At 55.9% G+C, this 20,116-nt stretch overlaps 1 protein-coding gene across 5 annotated transcripts; it reads right to left on the minus strand.

Annotated features, from left to right (window-relative positions):
• Positions 1 to 264: 264 nt before the first annotated feature.
• SAMD14 (sterile alpha motif domain containing 14) lies at positions 265 to 16,600 on the minus strand. 5 transcript variants are annotated; one of them, XM_087826184.1, is made up of 10 exons: positions 16,273 to 16,404; positions 12,718 to 12,772; positions 6,422 to 6,588; positions 5,655 to 5,943; positions 4,814 to 4,901; positions 4,642 to 4,716; positions 4,377 to 4,536; positions 3,010 to 3,129; positions 2,768 to 2,923; positions 265 to 1,957 (listed from the first exon to the last, which is right to left on the minus strand). In XM_087826184.1, exons 2-10 carry the CDS (start codon positions 12,758 to 12,760, stop codon positions 1,802 to 1,804), a joined length of 1,254 nt encoding a protein of 417 aa, XP_087682310.1. In that variant the 5' UTR covers positions 12,761 to 12,772; positions 16,273 to 16,404; the 3' UTR covers positions 265 to 1,801. The 5 variants fall into 5 exon arrangements, with proteins under 5 accessions (XP_087682310.1, XP_087682311.1, XP_087682314.1 ...); XM_087826185.1 differs by lacking the exon at positions 16,273 to 16,404 and adding an exon at positions 14,954 to 15,226; XM_087826188.1 differs by lacking the exon at positions 6,422 to 6,588 and having other exon boundaries at positions 16,273 to 16,600.
• Between the last annotated feature and the right edge of the window lie 3,516 nt (positions 16,601 to 20,116).

Here is a 20,116-nt window from a genome sequence, read left to right on the forward strand (position 1 = left end):
CCTGGCTGCTTTCCTGGGGGAGGGAGATCCACACAGACAAACAAAAGACAAACTATAGACTGCAGCCCCTGTGACCAGTATATGACATGCTTGGGACACCCAGACTGCTTAGGGCTTGACTCAGTGTGTACTACGAGTACAACAGCAGACACAGCCATCCATTCAGAACCTGACAGCGCAGCACCCAGGGACAGTCACCCCACCACACTGGGCACAGCACAGCTGCCTGACCCAGGCCACCCCCCAACTAGGAAGGCAGAAAGATCACTGGCACATCATAAGTGTTTATTGAAATAAATTGAGTACTGCCTCCCCCTTCACATGCAGGTGGGCACCCATACAGCTCCTGATAGTTTCAAGGACCTGGGTGCCTTTCAACCTCCCCACCAGCTCCTCCACCGGGCCCAGGTGGTGCCATTGCCCCCATATCTCAGTTTCCCTCTGAAGCCCCTTTCCCAGCACAGACAGCAAAGAGCAAAGGGCTGGGTCCAAGGGCCAGGGGTGGCCCTCAAACCACGGGCCCTGGGCAGGAATGAGCGGAGTAGGCATGCACTGGGTCCCATCCACCACTCTAGGCAGATGGGAGGAGGTAGAGGGGGCTTCTAATCAGAGGCCCCATGGCCCCATTGTTAACTCTGGCCAGTGCCCCAGAAGCTGGGCTAGTTTTATAGCCCCAAATGCTCCCTCCCTACAAGGACAGATGCCATCTGTGGGCTACTGGAATACACTCCATCCCCATGGGGGTAGGGGCTCGCCCCACCCCTCCTTGTAGTCAGAGTTGGCACTGTCTTCCAGTTCTGGGGCTCACTGAGGCCCATTGGGGACCTGGGCAGATAGGGGAGGGCTGACCCTTCCATTCTAGCAGCTGCCAGGGGACCTAGACTTGCCTCTGCCTGGCTAGGGTAAGGATTCTCCAGTTCAGTCCCACATAGGCATTGGTAGGGGGTGTCCTTTGTTTCTACCAGCTCCTAAGTTTGTTCTGTCCCTAGGGAGGGCTCAGGTGCTCTAGAGGGCAGCAGGAGGAGAAGTGGGCCTGCCTTAGAGAGCAGGCCAAGGTGTCGGCCTTACGGCCCCAGGAGGGGCAGACTTGTGGGGATGTCATCTCATCATTGGGACCACAGGACAGGGAAGGGGAAAAGAAGGAGGGTTTCATCCTTCCTTCTCCTGAAGTCCTGCAAGGACCACATGGGACAACCATGCTGCTTCCTCTGCTCTCCTGTTGAACAGGTAGACTGGGAGTCTACCCTGAGTGCAGCTTGTTGCGGTGCCCACTGGCCCCCCTGGGAACAGAACAGAGCTTCCCCCACACACAGCCACCTTGGAGAGCTAGAGAGGAACAACTCCATCCACCTACACCTGCCGAGATGCTCAGCCACCTCTTTGAGCCCTGAGACCCTGGGCCCATGTCAGGGCCTCTGGAGGCATGCTAGCTCACTGCCAGCCTCAGGCCCACTGTGGCCTGAGGACAAAGGGTCAGACTAACCCAGGTACCTCCAGGCTCCCAGACTGGCTTCAGCCCTGGCCTCTCTGCCCTCTCCCCATAATCTGCCATCTCCCCCAGGAACTCTGTGCCAAATGAGTCCTTGAAATCCATTTATTACTGGGCCCTCTCCCTGGGTTCTCCCTTTCTGGGGGATCTTGATCCAGACAGAGGGACAAGGTGAGGGGGCATGTACCCCCTGAGAGCGTGGGGACAGGCCAGCCCAAGCTTGGCGCCCAGGCTCTGCTTCCCTGGGGAGACCTGTGCCCGCCGTGCCCGGTGGCTGCCCGTGCCTGGGTGCCATGCCTGCCTCACTCTCCTCTAGCTCTTCTTGGCCTCCTGCTCCCTGCGCCGGAGCTTCTCACGCTGCCGGGCAGCCTTCTCCTGGGCCTTGCGCTCCTTCTCCGCAGCCGCTGCCAGCTCCTTCACCTTCCGCTTCACCAGGGCCCGGTCCTGCGAGCTGCTGAGCCCCAGGCTCTGGGGGAGGAATCAGAGGGTGAGGGAAAGGGCCCCCAGAACCGCTCCAAGTTCTTTGTGCTCAGTTGTACCCTCTCTGGAACACAACCTGTCCTCTTTGAAGTGTAGCCTCCACCTCCCAGACCTGCCAGTAGATCAGAATCCCTGGGCAAGAATTCGGAATGGGTGTAGTTGGAAGAGATGAGGGTAGAGAGTACTAGGCCCTTTACCACCACCCTACCTGCTGTCCTCCACTTCCCATAATCCTTGGCTCCCACTCTTCCACTCAGAATTTCAGCGGGGACATCACCCTGATGCCCAGAGATGGGGAGTAACTTGCCCAAGGTCACACAACTGGTCAGTTGGTGAGGTCCCTCTCCGCTGGAGACTTCCTGGGGGACTCTCCACCCTTTCCCCAAGCAACTCAGTGGGGAGGTGGAAACAGACCAGAAATCTCCCAGTACAGAGATCAGAGGCCCCTGCTGATCCACCCCATTACCACTCACTTCCAAGACAGAATCAGACAAGGTGATCAGGGGAGAGGCCTGCTTCCCATGATACCAGGAGACTCATCAGAGTCAAGAGTCAGATGATATGAAGTCCTAGAGGTCAAGGTCTGGAGATTGAAGGTCAAACTGAAGAACTGGGTTTGAGTTTCAAGTCAGACTGAGAACCCATGCTAGAGTACAGAGATTAGGCCAAGGGCCCTACCTAGAGGTAAGAGGTTAGGGCATGGGCCTCAAGGGAGTGACAAGGTCAGGATGAGGGGATCCCAATCCTTGAAGTTTGCCTCAGACTCCGCTGGGTAAGGGCCCTTTTACTCTGACCCACCTTCAGTTTGCTTCCATCCAGCTGCAGTAGCTGCGGGCCGTCCACCTGCCGTGCAGCAAATTCAGCAGCATACTGCTCCAGGTTGAGGCTGTGCAGCCACTGGCCCACCTGCTGACTGGTCCAGTGGTGGATGGTGGGGAGAGGTTCATCCAGGAACTGGGGTGGAGACCAAGGAGAGTGAGGGGGGAAGCTGTGGCCTGTGGCTGCACACCAGGCATAGTCAGAGGCCAGGGCCTGCTCACCTCATCCGAAGACTGGGACAGCGTGTGGTAGGGGTAGGAACACTTGGCCTCCTGCCGGGAACCACTCGGGATCTTGGGGCTGCTGCTGGGGGGTGTGGAGTCGTCACTCAGGGTGGATTCCTAGATGGAGGGAGTGCATGCCACTGAGGAGAAAGCTTGCCCCCAGCCCAAGGGAGTCTCCCCAGCCCACCCACCCCCATCTGGATGGAGATGAAGTCCTAGATTAGGCACCAGGAGCTGCTCAGTGCACCCTATGCATGAGCACGAGCTGGGCAGGCACATATGACATGGTGATTCCTGAGAAGCATCAGAATCTGAGGCCTCTGAGGACATGGGGCTAGAACTGAGCCAGGCAGAATAGTTAGCAGGAATGAAGGAGGTCTCTGACTAAGTCAGCACTTCCTACAGGGATTCCCCTACGCTGTGTCAGGTGTCCCTGCCTGCTGCTTCCCCACCATGGCCTCTGGTGCCTTGGCTGATAAGTGCCTGATTAGTGGTCCTTGTCCTCACTAGCCTGTGAACTCTGTGAGGGCCTGGGCTGTGTCTGTTCACTGTGGTACTCCCAGGGCCCAGCACAAGGGAAGGAAGAAATGGAGGGCATGCTGGGAAGGAAGAAAGAAGGAAGTCTCAGGTGAGAAGAGACCCCTTCCACCCTAAATTCCTAGCTTTCTGATCTTCTCCTCTACCCCAGCTGCAAATAAGGAACAGAACCATAGAACAAACGCTGGGCTGGGGGTAGAGCCTGGCGAGTCAGTCCACGTGTGCCTATGGGCAAGTCCCTTCTCTCCTGGGCCTCATTTGGTCATCTGTACAATGGGGGTGGGCATGCCTGCCTTCCCTACCTCACTGAGCCTTCGTGAGCATAAAGCGCAAACATGCTTTGCAACTTTATAGAGTGCTGTGTGGACATAAGCAGATGCTCACTGTTGCTTCTGTTACTTGGCCTCACTTCTCCCACAGGGTTGTGCGCTTTGTGAGCACAAGCTAGGCTGAGATCCTATCCATCTCCGTATCCCCCAAACCACCCCCCCAATGCAGGTCGCCCAGCTCCTAAGACAGGACATGGGGCTAGAACTGTGTCAGGCAGGAAAGTTAGCAGGAATGGGTATATGCTAGGGGACTCACAGCATTCAGCGATGTGTGTTGAATGGATGAAGCAATGAATGAATGAGCAAATTAACTACTCAGAATATGAATGAGTGAACAAGTGAATGCACAAACTCAAAGATGGATGAATGAATGAATCACTGAATGGCTCTATGAAGGGCAAACGGACGCTAGGATCCCTGCCTGAGCCAGGGTGGAGTATGCCCTCACGTCACCTGAGCTCAAGGGCCAGTACGGGGGCAAGAAGGACATGGATTTACCTGAGAAGCTGACTTCTTAGGGCTGAAGCTCTCATGTTTAGGGGAGCAGGCAGGGGAGGTGGTGCTGCCGGAGGACGCTGAGCCTTTGCCACTGTCCGTGAACCAGGAAAAGGGCAGGAACGGGGAGCCCCCTGACCTGCTGGACCCTTCCACTGACTCCCTGTGGAGAGAGCACCCCGCATGGGTGTGGGCACCGCGGGAAGAGCCGGACCCTCAGGGAATTATGGGCAGAATCTGTGGCTGAGGCGCAGTGGGTACCTCTTACCTGCTGCCCATGGACAGGCGGTTGCTGCCCTTATCTTTCCGGCTCTTGCTAGTAGATGCTCGGCGTAAGGTGACCCTATGGGGAAAGAAGGGGGAGTGGGGAGTGCTGCCCACTATGCTACCCTGTGCCCCATCAGCTCCAAGCCTTTCGTTCTGGCCCCTCCTCCCCTTACCCCAGGTCCAGGAACTTCCGGCGAGTCTTCTTGTCCAGGCCGATGGTGGGGCTGGCGGGCTCAGGTGGGCTGGCATCCCGGCTGTCATCTTTTGGGGAAGGGGGGAGAAAATAGCCTGTGTGGTGGCCTGTCTGTCTCCTTCAGCTGCCAGTGTGAGGTGGTAGAAATTCTCCTGACTTAGGATCATGCAGCCTGGCTCTGGTGCCCTTCACTAGCTGTGTGACCTAGGAAAAGTCACTTTAACTTTCTGAGCTTCCTTCGTCTTGAATATGGGAATAATTACACTTGACTGTTTCATGGAACCTAATGGGATGTTTATGAAAGCCTCATGCAAACCACAAACCACTCTGAAAAGGCAGGGACCACTACTGTTTACTGCTCATTTTATCTTGGCCAACTTCTAACCAGCCTTCCAATCTTGCACCACATGTCACTTCCTCAGAGAAGCCTTCCAGGATGCTCCCAACTAGGTCCTGTCACCTTATATATACTCTCCCACCACCGTGCACGTTTCTCACATAGCACTTGTTACAGCTTGTAAGTATACATTTAATGAAGGGATGATTTGATTGCTTCCCCCTAGACTATAAGGAATTATTTCATTATTTCTCCCTGAAACTACAAGCCCCAGGAAGATGAGAACTGCATCTGATTGCTCGCTTGTGTGCCGAGTGCCCAGCAGTGCCTGGCACATCGTAGGCTCTCAGATGAATGAATGAAGCGTGGTGTTAGTACCCCTCAACTCCCCCCAAGCCACCCTGTCCCTAGGTCCAGCCCTGCGCCTCGGTAGCGCTGCGGTCCCCGCGCGCGCCAGCAGGGGGAGCCGCGCGGGCCGGCTCACCTTCGCTGTGCGGCTCTGCGCGCAGGTGGCGGCGCACGAAGCTGGGCGAGCTGTCGGAGGAGGGCGCGGAGCGCGGCGGCGAGCAGGAGGCGGCGGCCAGGCCCTCGTGCGAAGCGGCGTTGTGCAGGGGCCGGTAGCGGGTGAGCGGCGACGGTGGCGGCTCGTCCTCATCCAGGCTGCGCCGCAACCCCGGAGGCTCCAGGCAGAAAGAGCCCACGGCCGGAGACCCTGGGCCCGAGTGCAAAGGCGAGCGCAGCCGGTGCAGGGGGCTCCCGCAGCCGTCGGTCACCTGCGGGAGAGGGCAGCTGCTCACCGCCATCCCTCCTCCCCGCTCCCCGGAGGGGCTGGGAGCCAGGTTCACCCTGGAAACTGCACCGGAGCCTCTGAGGCATGGAGCCTGGACTCCTGGGTCTCTCGGGGGCCTGGAGGGAGGGTTTCCCCATGCGGGGCGGAGGGGTGGCTGGGCAGTGAGAGAGGTGGGAAACAGGCTTTCAGTCACATAGGCTGGGGTTGGATCCCACCTCCTTCAATTACTGTGTGACTTTGTTAGGGAACCTCTGAGCCTCAGTTTTCTCATCTGTAAGATGGAGATGACAATCTCTTTCTTGAAAGGATGAAATGAGCCAGAAGTGAAGGCAGCTAAAGTGTGTGAACATTATCATGTCAGAAGCCTGGGGGCTGTGGTCTCCTGGGAAGAGGGGTTGGAGGGACCTTCCAGGGGCAAGAAGGGTGGGTGGGGTATGTGTGATTGGGTGGGTTGCCCCAACCTTGCCTCCGGGCCCATCGGAGCCTTCACCATCCTCCGCAGAGCTGGCACTGTCCCGAAGCCTGGAGCGGGAAGGCCGATGTCTACGGCCCTTGGCCAGCAGTTGGGCCCGGGCTTTGTGTAAACTGCTGTCCAGTCTGACCGTCTCTGGCACAGCCAAGTCTAGGTCTGTGAACCGGGTGAAGGGGGCAGAGACCAGACGCATGAGGACAGCAAGCCCAGAGGCCCACCCTCATGTGTCCACCTGCGCTCACACCCCAGACATTCAATGAATGTTTCCAAGTGCCAGGCACTGGGAGTGCAGATGAGATGGGAACCAGGGTCTCTCACACTCTCCAGGGGAACCAGACATGTCAGCACATAGATACAGCAGTGTAGTGGAACCTCTCACAGGCACAGAGGGGGACAGGACTGCCCTGTTTGGATGGGTCAGAGGAGGACACGCCAAAGCTGGGTCTCAAGATCTGGGTTGGCGTTTATGAGAGAGGAGGTTGGCAAGACTGGTATATGCAATGCTGGGAAGCAGGGAAGCAGGGCAAAGGGGGCACCTCCAGGCAACTGGAGGGTATGTTTGTGGAGGGAAGGGCTGGGGGATGAGGCTGGAGAGATCACGGTAACAATGGCAATCGCTGGAGAAGTGCCTACTATGCGCCAGGCTAGGGATAGTTATACACATTTTAGAGCTGAACAAATGAGGCTCAAAGAGGTTAAGTCTCTTGATTGAAGCCACCGTCTAGCAATGGTCTAGGATTTGAGCCTGGCTAGTCTGGCTCCAGAGAATGGCTCCCCTGGGGACACTGGCTTGATGTGCCATGCTCAGGTACAGTACTATTGAGCATCTAGAGGGCTCTCAGTTGAACTGGAGCAGAGGGATCCCTGCACCGCACCCCCCCCCCCCCCCGCCCGACACATACACACAAGCCAGTGGCAGTGACAGTGGCAGGGAGGAAAACCCACAGTCCCCTGAAGCCTGTGTCTCCTGTCCTGGGGTCTGTGGTCCAGGACGAGGTCCAACCTGGGAGAAGAGTTGGCAAACCCAGTGAATCATGCATAAGCCCTGTTGCTTTGAGTTTCATTTTCCATTTGCTCCACCTGAGAATGAAGCCCTCACTCTGCAGTGTCTCCCAGTCCCTGACCTTGGCACTGATGTCTCTAAGAAAAAAAAGTTCTTCTGAGACTTCAGGGTGGATTAAGACCTTTCTTCCCCACTCCAGCCCCAATGATCTCCGGGACCCCTGTCCCATCACCCATGCCCGTCCTGTGTTGCTGCTCCTCTTTCTCGTTTCTGGAGACACCCCAGTGGCTCTCCTGGCTTGACCACCTATGTCTATTTCCAGCCTGGCCCCTCCCCTGAATTCCAAGCCTGGGCACCTCAGCATGTGCCAGGGCACTTGTCATATCAAAACAAACCCACCACCGTGCCTCAGACTGGCCTCTTCTCTGTTCCCTGGCTCAGTGAATGGCCTCATCCTCCACCTGGTCACCCCATCCAGACAGCTCCAAGCTGCCCTGCCCCCTCAGCCCCAGGCCCAGTTGGTCATTCATGTGTCCAGCTGCCTACTTGACATCTCCACGTGGATGCCCAATGGCCATCTTCAGTGTGCATGTCAAAACTGGACTCCCTGCCCCCAAGCTGCTCCTCCCAGTCTGCCCAGCTCAGCAAATGGCAGCTTCCTCCTTCCAACTGCTCAGACCAAACCCTGGAGTCACCCTGTCTCCCTCCCACCCTACAAACCGATCCATCCACACAGTTCCTATTAGCTCTACTTCTGACATATATCTAGACATAATGAAATATTTATGGTGAAATGACAAGATGTTTTGGATTAGGTTCAAAATAATCCAGGGGAAGAGGAGTGGAGAGAGCAAAGGGATATAAATGGAGCAAGACTAATCCATGAGCTGGCGATGGTGGAGGCTGAGTGACCAGTGCGTGCGTCTAATGGGGAGCGCAGTGCTAGTCTCTCCACTTTTGATTTCCCACCATAAAATAGAGTTTGTATGTGTCTGTGTTACACACACTCACATACATGTATGTGTATGGGAAGAAAAGGGGAGTGAAGAGTGTGCAGAAGAGGAGGGGAGAGGAGGGAAGGAGAGGGGAGACGAAAGAGAATCCCCCCCCAGGTCACCATTGCCCCTTGCCTCCCAGCTGGCATTCCCTCCTCCTTTTCCCATTCACAGTCTATTTTCAACACAGTCGCCAGAGTGATCCTGATAAAGCATGTCAGCCAGTGTCAGTCCTCTGCTCAGAACCCTCCAGTGATTTCCACCTCACACAGTAAGAACCAGTCTCCCAGTGGCCCTCCAGACTGAGTCCAGCTGCCCTCTGAGAGGCAGTCTGTGCCACCTCTCTGAGCTTCTGCTTCTCTCGCTCTCCCTCCCTCCACTCCAGCTGTCCAGGCCTCCTGCTCTTCCTCCTGCAAGACTACCCTGCACTTCAGGGCCTTTGCACTTTCTCTTCCTGTCCTGCAGGCTCCAGCCACAGATTTCTGCCTGGTTCTTCCCTCACTTCCTTCAGGTCTTTGCTTAAATACTTTCACCGAGGGCTTCCCCAACTACCCAATTTAAATACTCCCAGACCCTCTGCACTATCTTTTCCTATATCATGTATCATTCCCTAGCACACTATGTTTTACTTATTTAGTTTGCTGTCTGTCTCCACACTCCACGCTGCCTCCACGCCAGCTCCAGGAGGGCAGATGTTACTATTTTGTTTATTGCTCTGGCACAGGCATAGAATGATACCTGGTATATAGTGGTTAGTAAATATTAAAAGAATAGATTTGCCTCCTCACACCCCTGGAACCTGGCCTCTCCTTTCCAACAGGACTGAATTGCCTTGGCTCAGGCCTTCCCCAGCTGCCCTCCTCCCACCTCACCCTCCACCCCCCACCCCCACCCCTATCATCCCAGAACATGGCCTCAGCATTTGTCCATTTTAGTTCCCTGCTCCTAATGTGTGCCAGGCTCTGTTCTGCCTCCCCACCCACTTTCCATTAGCTAGAAGAAATTTCCTAAAGCACATTTCTGACTGTGTCCCATACTCCTCTGCTTTAGAAACCCCAAGCAAAAGGTCAGGGGTGAGGGGTGGGGAGTGTTGTCCCAACATAAAGTCCATGCCCCTCAGCCCTCCATTCAAGTCCCCAGAGGCCCACCCCACACTCTCCCGTGTTGCCCACATTCCCTCCTCTGCACCTGCTCTGATATGAACACCTTGGTTAAGAGCCCCTGGAGCCAGGTGGCCCAGGCTGAATCCTATCCTGCCACTTGCTGGCTGGGTGGCCCTGAACAAGTTACATTTAGCTAACAGCTTCCTCATCTGTAAAATGGGGTCATAACAGAAGTATCTTCCTTAGAGGGCTGCTGTGAGCATTAAATAAGATTATTCACAGAAAGTGCTTCCCCATAACGCCTATAACTTGGTAAGTGCTCACAGGCACCAGCTGGTGGTGGTGGTAGCAGGAACTGTATGAAACCGCTTTCACTGGCACCCGGTGCCCACCTCTGCCTTCGTTTCCCACCTCCCTCCCTGCGCTCCCGCTACTCTCTCCGCTCCATCACCCTCAGCTCCGTTGTCTGGCCCTCAACTCCAACACATTACCTCGTCACCTCCACCCACTCTGGATAGCCATCCCTCTTCAGGCCTGCCACTATGATCTGGTTGGGAATGAGTGTCCCTGCCAGCAGAAGGTGACACCTTTGACTGTCCACCGTGTACCCTGAGAGCCTGGTGCGGGGCCTGGCAGAGGGTAGGTGCCCAGTAGGTGTTTGACATGTTGAGGCAAAGTCACACTTCCATGGACTGGTGCAGAGCTAGGCAGAGATGGACTCCAGTTACACATAGGTGCTGGTGAGGGTCACTGACAAGCAATTGCCCACGATGGCAGTGGCTTTGTCTGGCTTGTTCAGTGCTGTCTCCCCAGGGCCTGGAACAGAGCCTGGCACGGGTTTGAAGCTCTAGTATTTGTCAAATAGATGAAGACAGGCAGTGACTGGGGGGCTGCTGTTTTAGATGAGGTAGCCAGGCTGAGGTGTGGGTCACAATAAAGAGCCAAGGTTGTAGAAAGAAGAAGAGGGGATTGTATGGTCATGGGCTTGGAGTGTCTGGGGCTCAGCAGGCACCAGTGTGGCCTGCAAGGAGAAGACACTGGCCTGGCTGAAGGGGGAGGGTGGACCAGAGAGGCATTTGTCCTGGAGCAACTGGTAGCAGCTTGGAGAAGGGAGAGGTTCTGCCAAGAGACTGCTATCTTGGACTCCAGGTGTGACACCACTGGTCTAGTCCCTGAGCCACCCCTCCTTCACTTCTGGTGTTTGCAGGCCCTGGGCTGAGCTGGGGAGGGAGCTGGCCCCTGACAGGCAATCTCCAGGCATTTCCTGGAAGCAGTGAGGACTGAGGACTGAAGACAGGATAATAAGAGCTAATACTGAGCTTTCACTGTGCTGGGCACCAGTCTAAGTGCTTCACAATTACTAGCTCATTTAAACCTCCCCGCAACCCTATGAGGAAGAGACTCTGGGAATCCCCAGGCAGCCTTAATAGGGCTGAAGAGCTGGCCGAGGTTATAGGCAGCCTGGCTCCAGAAGTTCAGTTTGTAACTACCAAGCCCACTATACCTCCTCTGAGACCTAGATGGGAGTTACCTTTGAGTCCAAACCCTCATTTAACAGGTGGGGAAACTGAGGCTGGCAGAGGAAAAGTTTGACCCAGGATGCAGAGGTCATAGCATCCAGGTCTCCTGGCTCCCAGGCCAGTGCTCTAGCCACTCTGAGGGTGCTGGGACTCAGCTGGTGCCCAGCCACCCTGAATGACATGATGGAGTGCAGTGGTCTTTACTTTGATTCCCCACAATAAAATAGTTTGTACATGTCCGTGTTACACACGCTCACATACATGCATATGCATGGGGAGGAAGAGGAGGGCAAGGAGAAGGGCCTTTTGCTCCTGACTCTCGGCCACATGGGGACCATGGTCATTTTACCTTGGAGGATCGAGGGAGCAAGGTGGGGCCAGTCTCTCCTCCAGTCCCTTAGTTTAACAGGCTCCCCTCACCTACTTCCATCCCTCCCTCCAGATCCTCTCCTCCCAACTCTCCTGCTGGGAGTTACTCTGGCCCAGGGCAGTGGGGAGTCTTGAATATTTAATTGCCTTTCGCACCAAGAAGCTGATGGGCTGGCCGCCACCTCAGCAGGTCCGGGGGAAGGAACAAAGAAAGGATTGGGATGGAGGAGAGGGAGTAGAGAACGAAAAGCCTCAGAAAGGGAGCTCATCTGTCAGGCCAGAGGTGAGCCCAGGCCTGGGTGGAGATGGAGCAGCTCCAAGCCTGAGGCCCAGCGGCAGTTTAAGGCTGGGGGAGTCCCAGAGGCAAACCCTCCAGTGCACAGACCCCAGGGAGGGCGAGTGGAAAGCAGCATTCAGCAGCATTCAGCAGCAGCCCCTGGCATTGCCAGGGCACTGGAGGTGGCAGGGGTGAATGAGGTGAGCAGGGGAGGGGGAGGAGGAAAGGGAAGGAAGGTAGGAATGAGGAGAGGGCAGAGGAGGGGAAGTTGGGAGGCCCTATGCCCTTCCACACTCAGGAGCCTCTCAAGGTCATGCACACCAATGTGAGTTATGAAAACTGCACACATGTTACAGGCTTCAGGCGCTTCTGTCTCCATCTCTCCTCCATGTTCCTCCGTGTTCTTTTGCTCACTGACTCCTGCACCGAATCCAGCTGGGAAACAGCCTTTCCACCCCATTGTATGCTGGGAACTCTGCCCTGCCTGGTCATCTTTCTCCAATCCACACAATAGGAAGGCTGCAGGGTGTAAATGCTGGCACAGGCAGGTGTGTGCATGCACCCTGGTGTGTACTGTGGCTGAGTGTGTGTGTTATACATTTGATTTCCATGCACATCTGTGCAGAGTGAGATCCCTTATTTATGCACCTTAAAAGCATTGTGTGTCACCTGTGCTGGGGGACACAGGTGCACAGTACAGTGACTGAGAGCAGGGAGTTAGGCAGTCTGGAGTCCCAGCTCTGACACTAACTTGCCATCTGATCTTTAAAGCAAGTCAGTCCAGCATTCAGTGTCCTAGGCTCCTTGTCTGTAAAATGGGCACACTTCTTAGCATTATTGTGAGGATTCAGTGAGACAGTATGTGTGAGAGGGGGGTGCTAGCCTAGTACCTGGCATGAGACAGCACTTAATAAGACCACAACATACACACACACACTAAAGTCCCCAAGGAACTCCTGCCTCCTCCCCACCCCAAGTGCCAGGTGGCCTTGGCTAGATAGAGCCAAACAGAACTTACCAAAAACCTCATCAGCAGGTTCTCGTAGCTTTGAAGAAGCCATGACTCAAGAGAGCTGGAGAGAGAGAGAAAAAGACCGTGAGTAAGCGGTTTAGATTGGTGGAGGCCAGGGAGGTGCCAATGGCAACCTGCTCCTGGCTTCTGGCACTGCACTTTCCCTCAGAACTCTTCCTCTGGCCCCTGGAAGAGAAGTTATCTGAACTGTAGCCCAGATTGTGATGGATGGGGCAGGAGGCAGAAGCAGGTCCAGGGTGTATACACAGGCTGAGTCCTGCGGTCATGGTCCCCGCTGATTTGCTGTGTGCCTCCATCCAGGTCACTGAACTTTTCTTGGGCCTTCACTCTCTTGGGCCTTTCCATCATTAGCCTTCCCGAAAAACTTTTAATCATCATAAATTGTCCAACTGAAAATCTGGGAGAAATCTTGGAGATGATTAAATCCAGTCCTCACATTTTACAAATAAAGAAACCAGAGAATAACCTAAGATCACATAACAATTTAATGGCAATATCAGGACCAGAACTCAAGTTCTTCTATCTATCCATCCGTCTACCTCCCTATTTATCCATCCATTTACTTGCACATCCATCCATCCATCCATCCATCCATCCATCCATCCATCCATCCATCCATCCATCTTTGCATCCATCAGTTCATACCATCCACCCATCCATTTTCCCACCCATCACCCAGTCCTGCCTCCTCTACCCCCATCACTGGTGCGCTCACCACCTGCTTTCCTGAACACGAGCTGTTCAGGAAGCTGAATCCATTAGCAGCAGAGCCACTGTTCTGGACAAACTCACAGTTCTAGACAAACTCACAGATGCCATAGGGTATGAGTACTCACAGCACAACAGTGGACAGCCAAACCTATGATGCATCAAGCATGTTCTGGGAAAAAGTGTGGACGGGTGGGGGGTTGTTTTTGTGTTTTGGTGGGAAGCAAGGAGGGAAGTTGGGGAGCAGGGTATATGCAGCTGAAACAATTGAGGCAGGCTTCCTAGCAGATAGAGGATTGCAGCAGCCAAAACCAAGATCTGGGTGTCAGAGTGGCAGAGGAGTACTGGATGAAGGGAGAGTGAGGAAGCTCAGGGGCGGGGGCACACTGCATTGCTGGGACATGATCCCCACTTACTTCCAACACTCAGGTCTGCATGAGAAGGGCAGGTCACTGGGCTAGACCATGTATTTGGTAGGTGTAAGAAAGCTAGGGCACATGCCTGCTGGGGTCTTTTCCAACTGTCCTGTTATTACATAGACATTATCTCACAGATAGCCAGGCTTGGGATTCTTAATATCCCCACTTTACAGATGGGAAAACTGAGATGCAAGAGATAATTGGCAGAACTCAACCTTGACCCTGGTCTCCTGCCCCCCAGCCCTATCCTGGGTGATGATCTGCATTTTTGGAGGGTGTTCATGAGGAAAGGACACTGAGGGGAGGAAGGTAGAGGGAAGGTAGCTGGCCCATACTGGCTAGAACTGGGAGAAGCAGGCTTTATGGATGCTTGAGGCTGAAAACAGGAAATGAGGTAACAGAAGGGACATGGGCCCTCCAAGAACCCTCCTGCCATTCTTGAACTCTGGGTGCCAGTAGCAAAGAAGTTTTAGGACCTCTCTTCCTGCCCTGAAGAACCAGATGGGAAGGGAGTCTGCCCCTAAGAATAAACCAGATTTCCTCATTCACTCACAAAGCTTCATCTGACCAGGACTCAGCTGCCACCTCCTCCAGAAAGCTGTCCTAGATAGCCCTCCCTCCTCCCATTTGTCTACATGATTTCTAAATCCACCCTTCTGCAACCACTGGGAAATGAGGAATTTTTCATACTTCATCGATTCCCTAACTGGGTCATATCTCCCCTGCATCAGAATGGAAGCTCCCTGAGGAGGGGCAGTATTCCCCACCAGACTAGGGGACTCTCTGAAGAGAACGGAGCCCTGGGTGGTGTGGCTCAGTTGGTTGGAGCGTTGTGCTGTGCACCGAAAGGTCATAGGTTCAATTCCTGATCAGGGCACATATCCAGGTTTCAGACTCAATCCCTGGCCCGGTGCCTACCGGAGGCAACCAATTGATGTTTCTTTCTCTCTCTCCCTTCCTCTCTCTCTAAAATCAATAAGCAAACAAACATATCCTTGAGTGTGGATTAAAAAAGAAAGGGAAAAAATTTTGTTTTTAAATATAAGAATGGAGGCTCCCCGAAGGCAGCTGTGGTGCCACCTCTCTTAGACTACCTGACATGGAGATCCCATGTGTTCTTCATTCAAGGTCCCAGGCCAGGGTGGAGATCCTCTGGTGAAAGTTCTCTTTCAAGCACCGTCTGCTTCCAGCTCACACCTGCGCCCCATCCATCCTGATTCAGCACAAACTGCTTTCTTTTCCTTCCTTCAACAACGAACGCCCTGGGGTGTGTATGGGGGACCCTCCTTGCTCTGGGAAGCAGGACATCCAGGAATCAGCAGGCCCCTCCCACCCGACCCCCTCATTCCAAAACTGAGCCATCACACTCCTACACACACACACACACACACACACAGAGGTAACTGCCACAGGGCGGAAATGAACCTGTCCCTCTGCACACAGCCTGGGCTCTCTCCTGGGCCACTCCTTCCAATTCCCCCCAAGAGGAGCACCTATATGACCTTTGACCCTTCTCTGGGAGAAAGTGAGACAGGTGAGCTCCAAGCTTCCTGGGACCCAAGGGAAGGAGAAAAAGAAAGAGAGGGGCACAGCCCTGGAGAGAGAATGGGTAGTAGAAACAGACAGGTTGGGGGATGGGGGGGCAATGTCAATCCAGGGAGCCCAGAGAGAGGGAAGAAAGAGCCCGAAGCGCTACGGCAGAGCGGGCTAGGGGAAGCAGCAGTGGAGAGGGCCCCCAGCAGCCCTGACGAGGCCCAAGGAGGGAGGGAAGAGACGAGAATCTGCTGCCAGGAGAGGGGCAGCCCCCGTGGGGAAGACCAGAGGAGAGGAGCCCTGGAGGAGCCGAAAGGGACCAACAGAGAAGTGCAACTGGGAAAAGCTGGGAAGGAATGGCCGGGAGGGGAGGAAGGGGAAGGCAGCTGTGCAGCTAGAGCGAGCCCAGCCCCTCTCGCACAGGCCCGGGTTTAGGGCGTCGGCAAGCGTCGCCCCCCCCCCCCCCCCAGGTGCCGCTGGAAAGGCGTGGGGTGGAGGGCAGGGCACCCACTGCACTCCCAGGGCCCCTACGCCCCCGTCAGAGCCTCTCGGCTAGTTTCTTTCCAATCCATCGGTCCAACTCCGCGTCGGGCAAGAAAGAGTTAAGCCCTCTCCCCCTCCTTCCACACCAGTTTTTAAAATTAATTTATCCGGACGGCGGGCAGGAGGGAGAGGATTAGGGACACAAATCCCATCTCCGTCCCCTCCCCTGACAGCCCAGCTCCCGAGCTCCGCGCGGCCCCCTTAGGGATAAAGGAAGAAAGGCCCTTGTCGCTCACTCCATCCAACCCCACTCGGGGTCCCACCGCGAGCCCGAGTGACCGACCACCCGACTCCGCTTCCCCGTCCGCCTCGGGGTCCTTGGGGCCCAGGCCCTCACCTCCAGCATCAGTCATCTTCTTCAGCGTCCGGCGCCTGAGGAACCCTCCGGGCCCATGGTGCTCCGGGCGGTGGCCGGGCGGGAGAGGGGCGGGGGCGGTCACCCCGGCCGCGGGGGGCTCCGGGCCGGCTGGACCCGCTCCATCCCAGGAGCGGGGTGGGGGTCGGTGGGGAGGGTCCCGGAGCTGGGGGGGGGGGCGTGCGGGAGAGCTGGAGAAGGTATGCAGCGAGCTGGAGGCGCGGGCGGGGCTGGGCCGGGAGACCTAATGGGAGGATGCTCCGTGCGAGTGCGTGAGTGTGTGTGTGTGTGTGTGTGTGAGTGAGTGTGTGTGTGAGTGTGCGCGCGCGCGCGTGAGAGAGAGAGAGAGAGCGAGAGAGAGAGAGAGAGAGCGAGAGAGCGAGCGCCACCTCCCCGCCCGCTCGCCCGGCCCTCCAGACGCGGGCCCCCAGCCTGGCAGGCCGTTGCGCGTCGCGTCGGGTGGGCTGGGGTTCTCCCGGGTCCCTCGCAAGGGGCGATGCGGGGGGCGCGTGGCGGGGAGGCAGGGCGCCGGGGAGACAAAGAGCGGGAGGAAGGGGTGGGGGAGGGAGGGGCGGAGGCGGCGCGCGGAGGGGCGGAGGCGGCCCGCGTCGCTGCCGGGCGAGGGGGTTCGGAGTTGTCACTACTTCTCAGCCCGCGGGAGCCAGGGGCAGGGGGAGCCGGGGCCCGGGGGAGCGGCCCGGAGAAGCCCCGCCTTAGGACCCACGGGGCGCCCCGAACGCCTCCTCTGCAAGGTCCATAGGGGCTCCTGATTCGTTCACTTAACAGACCTCCCCCGAGTGGTCGTTTACGCCGAGACCTGAGGGGACGGCGGGTCCTGGCCATCGGGGTTCGCGGCACAGTCAGGGGGAAGAATGGTGGGGAGGCCCTCACAAGCCCGGTGCTGTGAGGCCTGGTTCCCTGAGGATGCCTCAGCGCTGGGAGAGCCCAAGGGGGGGCGCTGGGCCCCGCCAGGGGGCGCGGTGAGGACAGGGGTGGAGGTGATCCAGAAGGATTCCTGGAGGTGATACTCCTGCAGGCCAGGACGGGGTACAAGTGCTAGTGGGGCTTGGGCGGGAGGCGGGTGGGGGTGGGGAAGATGAGTGAGACTGCGGAGATGGCGGTGTGGGGGTGGGCAGAGCGCTTGCACTTTGTCCTCAGCGGGGGGGGGGGGGGGGGTAACAGAGGGGAGGGGCTCAGACTTGCATTTTAGGAAGAACCCTTGGCTCCTCCGTGGAGACTGGACAGGAGAGGGCAGCCTGAACGCAGGGACACCCCTCATGAAGCTGTTGAGGGATGATGGCAGTGGGCATGAAGATCGAAGACCAAGTTGAGAACTATTCAGGATGTAGAAGTGAAGAAATTGGCAGCATTTGGGGACTGGCTGGCCACTGAGGGAGGAGGGGTCTAGAGTGACGGCAGGGCTTGGCCCTGGAGGTGGAGCTGGCAGAGACTGGGGGATGAGAGGAATGAGATCAGACTTGGACCTGGTGAGCTGGAAGGTGGAGGCAGGCTAGCCAGGGGAGATAATGTAAAAATCAACAACTAGCTACCCTACTGTGATGGCTTAGGAGGTGGCAGGCATTGTACTAAGCACTTTTCTTAGATTAAAAATGAGGTAGGTGTTCCTATTACCCGCATTTGAAGAGGGGAAAACAAACTTAGAAGAACGAAAGTGGCTTAAGAGCAAATGGTGAGGTTGGATTGGAGTCCAGAGCTCAGGGGAGCAGGGTGTGGCCTGTAGGAACAGAGTTCCCCAATGGCCAGTGTCTCTACAGTCTTAAGTCTCCAAGGGGCTGTGAGATGTGGCATGTTGAGCCCCGGTGGTCTTGGGACTCTGAGGACAGAATTAATACTTCAGGGGCTGAAGGTATCTAAGGAGATCTGTGGGAGTTTGGGGAGTCTCTGGGTGTCTTCAGAATCTGCTGGCAGCCACAAGGTGCTGGCTGGCTAGATTGTAGAGATCTGGGGAGGGGGTGGTGACTCTAGTGACAGCTTACTGTCTGGGGTCTTCACAGAGGACATGGTTCGCAGGCATCTGGTGAGATCTGGGTGGTAGGCTGGAGTGGGGAGATTGATTATATAACCCCTGTAGGGAGTGGGGAGATGATGGGTATGTAATGTCCGTGCTGGGTGTAGGGAACAGGTTCTGTGGGAGTCTGCTAGGTGATGGGATCTGGGAGGCCCCCCACTTCCTAGTGATACATAAGCTTCTGGGAGTTAAGAAAACCCTTATCTGATTTCCCTCAGCTATGGCAAGTGTTGGAGTTTTGGCAAAACTGCCCAATCTCCTAAGAACTGGGGAGGAGACTGGGCAAGCTGAGGAACAAGCCTCATATAGGCCTGCCATAGCCACTTGACACACAGCCTCAAACATGAACCTATCTCATGGGCAAGTCATATCCCAGGCCTGAGAAACTCAGCAAAGCCACACACAGCACCCTCAGCCACACACTACACTGAAGCTTAGCCCACCTTTTGGAACATACAATGTGCAAGCCCCTCCCCTAATACACAGGACAGATGGGGCAGCAGGATGCCACCCTGGTCAGACCAGCAGAAACCCTCACCACAACCCCCGGATCCAGGGAGGTCCAGCCACTTCACTTCTTGGCTAGGTTTCCTGAGCAGGGCCTCAGTGACCTCTAACTCTGGAGCCAGCACCCATGACCTTGTAGTTTGGTGGCCTTCAGTCCTGGGATTCAGCCACCTGGATGTCTTCCCAGAAATGTTCCAAGAATGATCCACTTGGAGAAGATACCTTGAGAGGCATGGTCATCACCCCTGGGTTCCCAGTGACCCTCAGGTGGGTGGCAGGACTGGACAGGTCCTATATGGCCCTGAGGTGTAGAACTAGGATGTTTGAGAGGAAGGTATGGGAAGCCAGAATTTAGCTTGACATGAGTGAGACTTGTGTGACAGAGCCATCCACAAGGTTCTTCAGGAGTTGCCTGCCACTGAGAGTTCTGATAGAGGACACTCATCTCAGGTGTTGTCATAGACCCACCAAGGTGACCTTGAGGGACCCTGATGTTGGAACTTCCATTCCTTAGGGCAAAGGGGAATATGAGAATCTCCTTGGGGGGGTCAGGCCACTGACCACAAGTACCTTGTGCTTAAGTTCTCACACATATACACACCAGCACCCAGAGGAAGAAGAGGCTGCTGTTAGGAATCACAAGTCTTGGCCCACTTCTCCCTGCTCTCACCTCTTTGGGACTTCACCAAAGTTTGTCCCTGGAACCCTGGCATCTGGACTCCCAGACCCATTCATATTAGAGCTGGTGAGTTAGCAACCAGACCTGCTGGCATAGAAGCAGGGGGCTTAGACTGTTTAAGGCCTCTCCAGCGGGCCCCCAGAGGGATTCTTTAGGATCTTGGGGACAAAATGGCTCTGACATGTCACCTCCCATCCCCACTGCCACCTCCTGGAAACCTTAGATTTTTCAGGGTGCCATGTGAGAGTACGGGCTGGGTATCCCCACCAGGCTTGAGAATTTCTCCAGGGAGGGACTTGGGCTTCACCCTGCCATATCTAACCCATCCTGGAATTTCATCAGGGGCCTTGTAAAAAGAATGGGATGCACCCAAGAAACTCTCCAGAAACCCCAGCTTTGCCCAATTGGAATGGATAAAAAAAGCATAGGTGTTAATGGGGGCAACGGTAGCAGAGAGGGAGTGCTCGGGGACCGGGAACAGGGTATTTCCTTAGAAAGATCCTCAGGAACCGAGCAGCACTGGTGGTGCGAGGGGACCACTGGGCACAGACTGGCATCCCTGCCCTTCCCTCCACCCGCCTCCCGCGAGTCAAGAAACCAGGCAGCGAGGC

The sequence above is a fragment of the Miniopterus natalensis genome, chromosome 17 (genome assembly GCF_054644295.1).
Source record: "Miniopterus natalensis isolate mMinNat1 chromosome 17, mMinNat1.hap1, whole genome shotgun sequence".
Lineage (NCBI taxonomy): Eukaryota > Metazoa > Chordata > Mammalia > Chiroptera > Miniopteridae > Miniopterus > Miniopterus natalensis.

Excerpts from the sequence above, each read along its gene's own strand:
- SAMD14 (XM_087826184.1), bottom strand. The coding sequence starts at position 12,760 with ATGGCTTCTTCAAAGCTACGAGAACCTGCTGATGAGGTTTTTG. Across the intron at positions 4,537-4,641 it reads CGCCTGTCCATGGGCAGCAG|GGAGTCAGTGGAAGGGTCCA; the intron begins GTAAGAGGTACC and ends CTCTCTCCACAG. Across the intron at positions 1,958-2,767 it reads TGGATGGAAGCAAACTGAAG|AGCCTGGGGCTCAGCAGCTC; the intron begins GTGGGTCAGAGT and ends TTCCTCCCCCAG.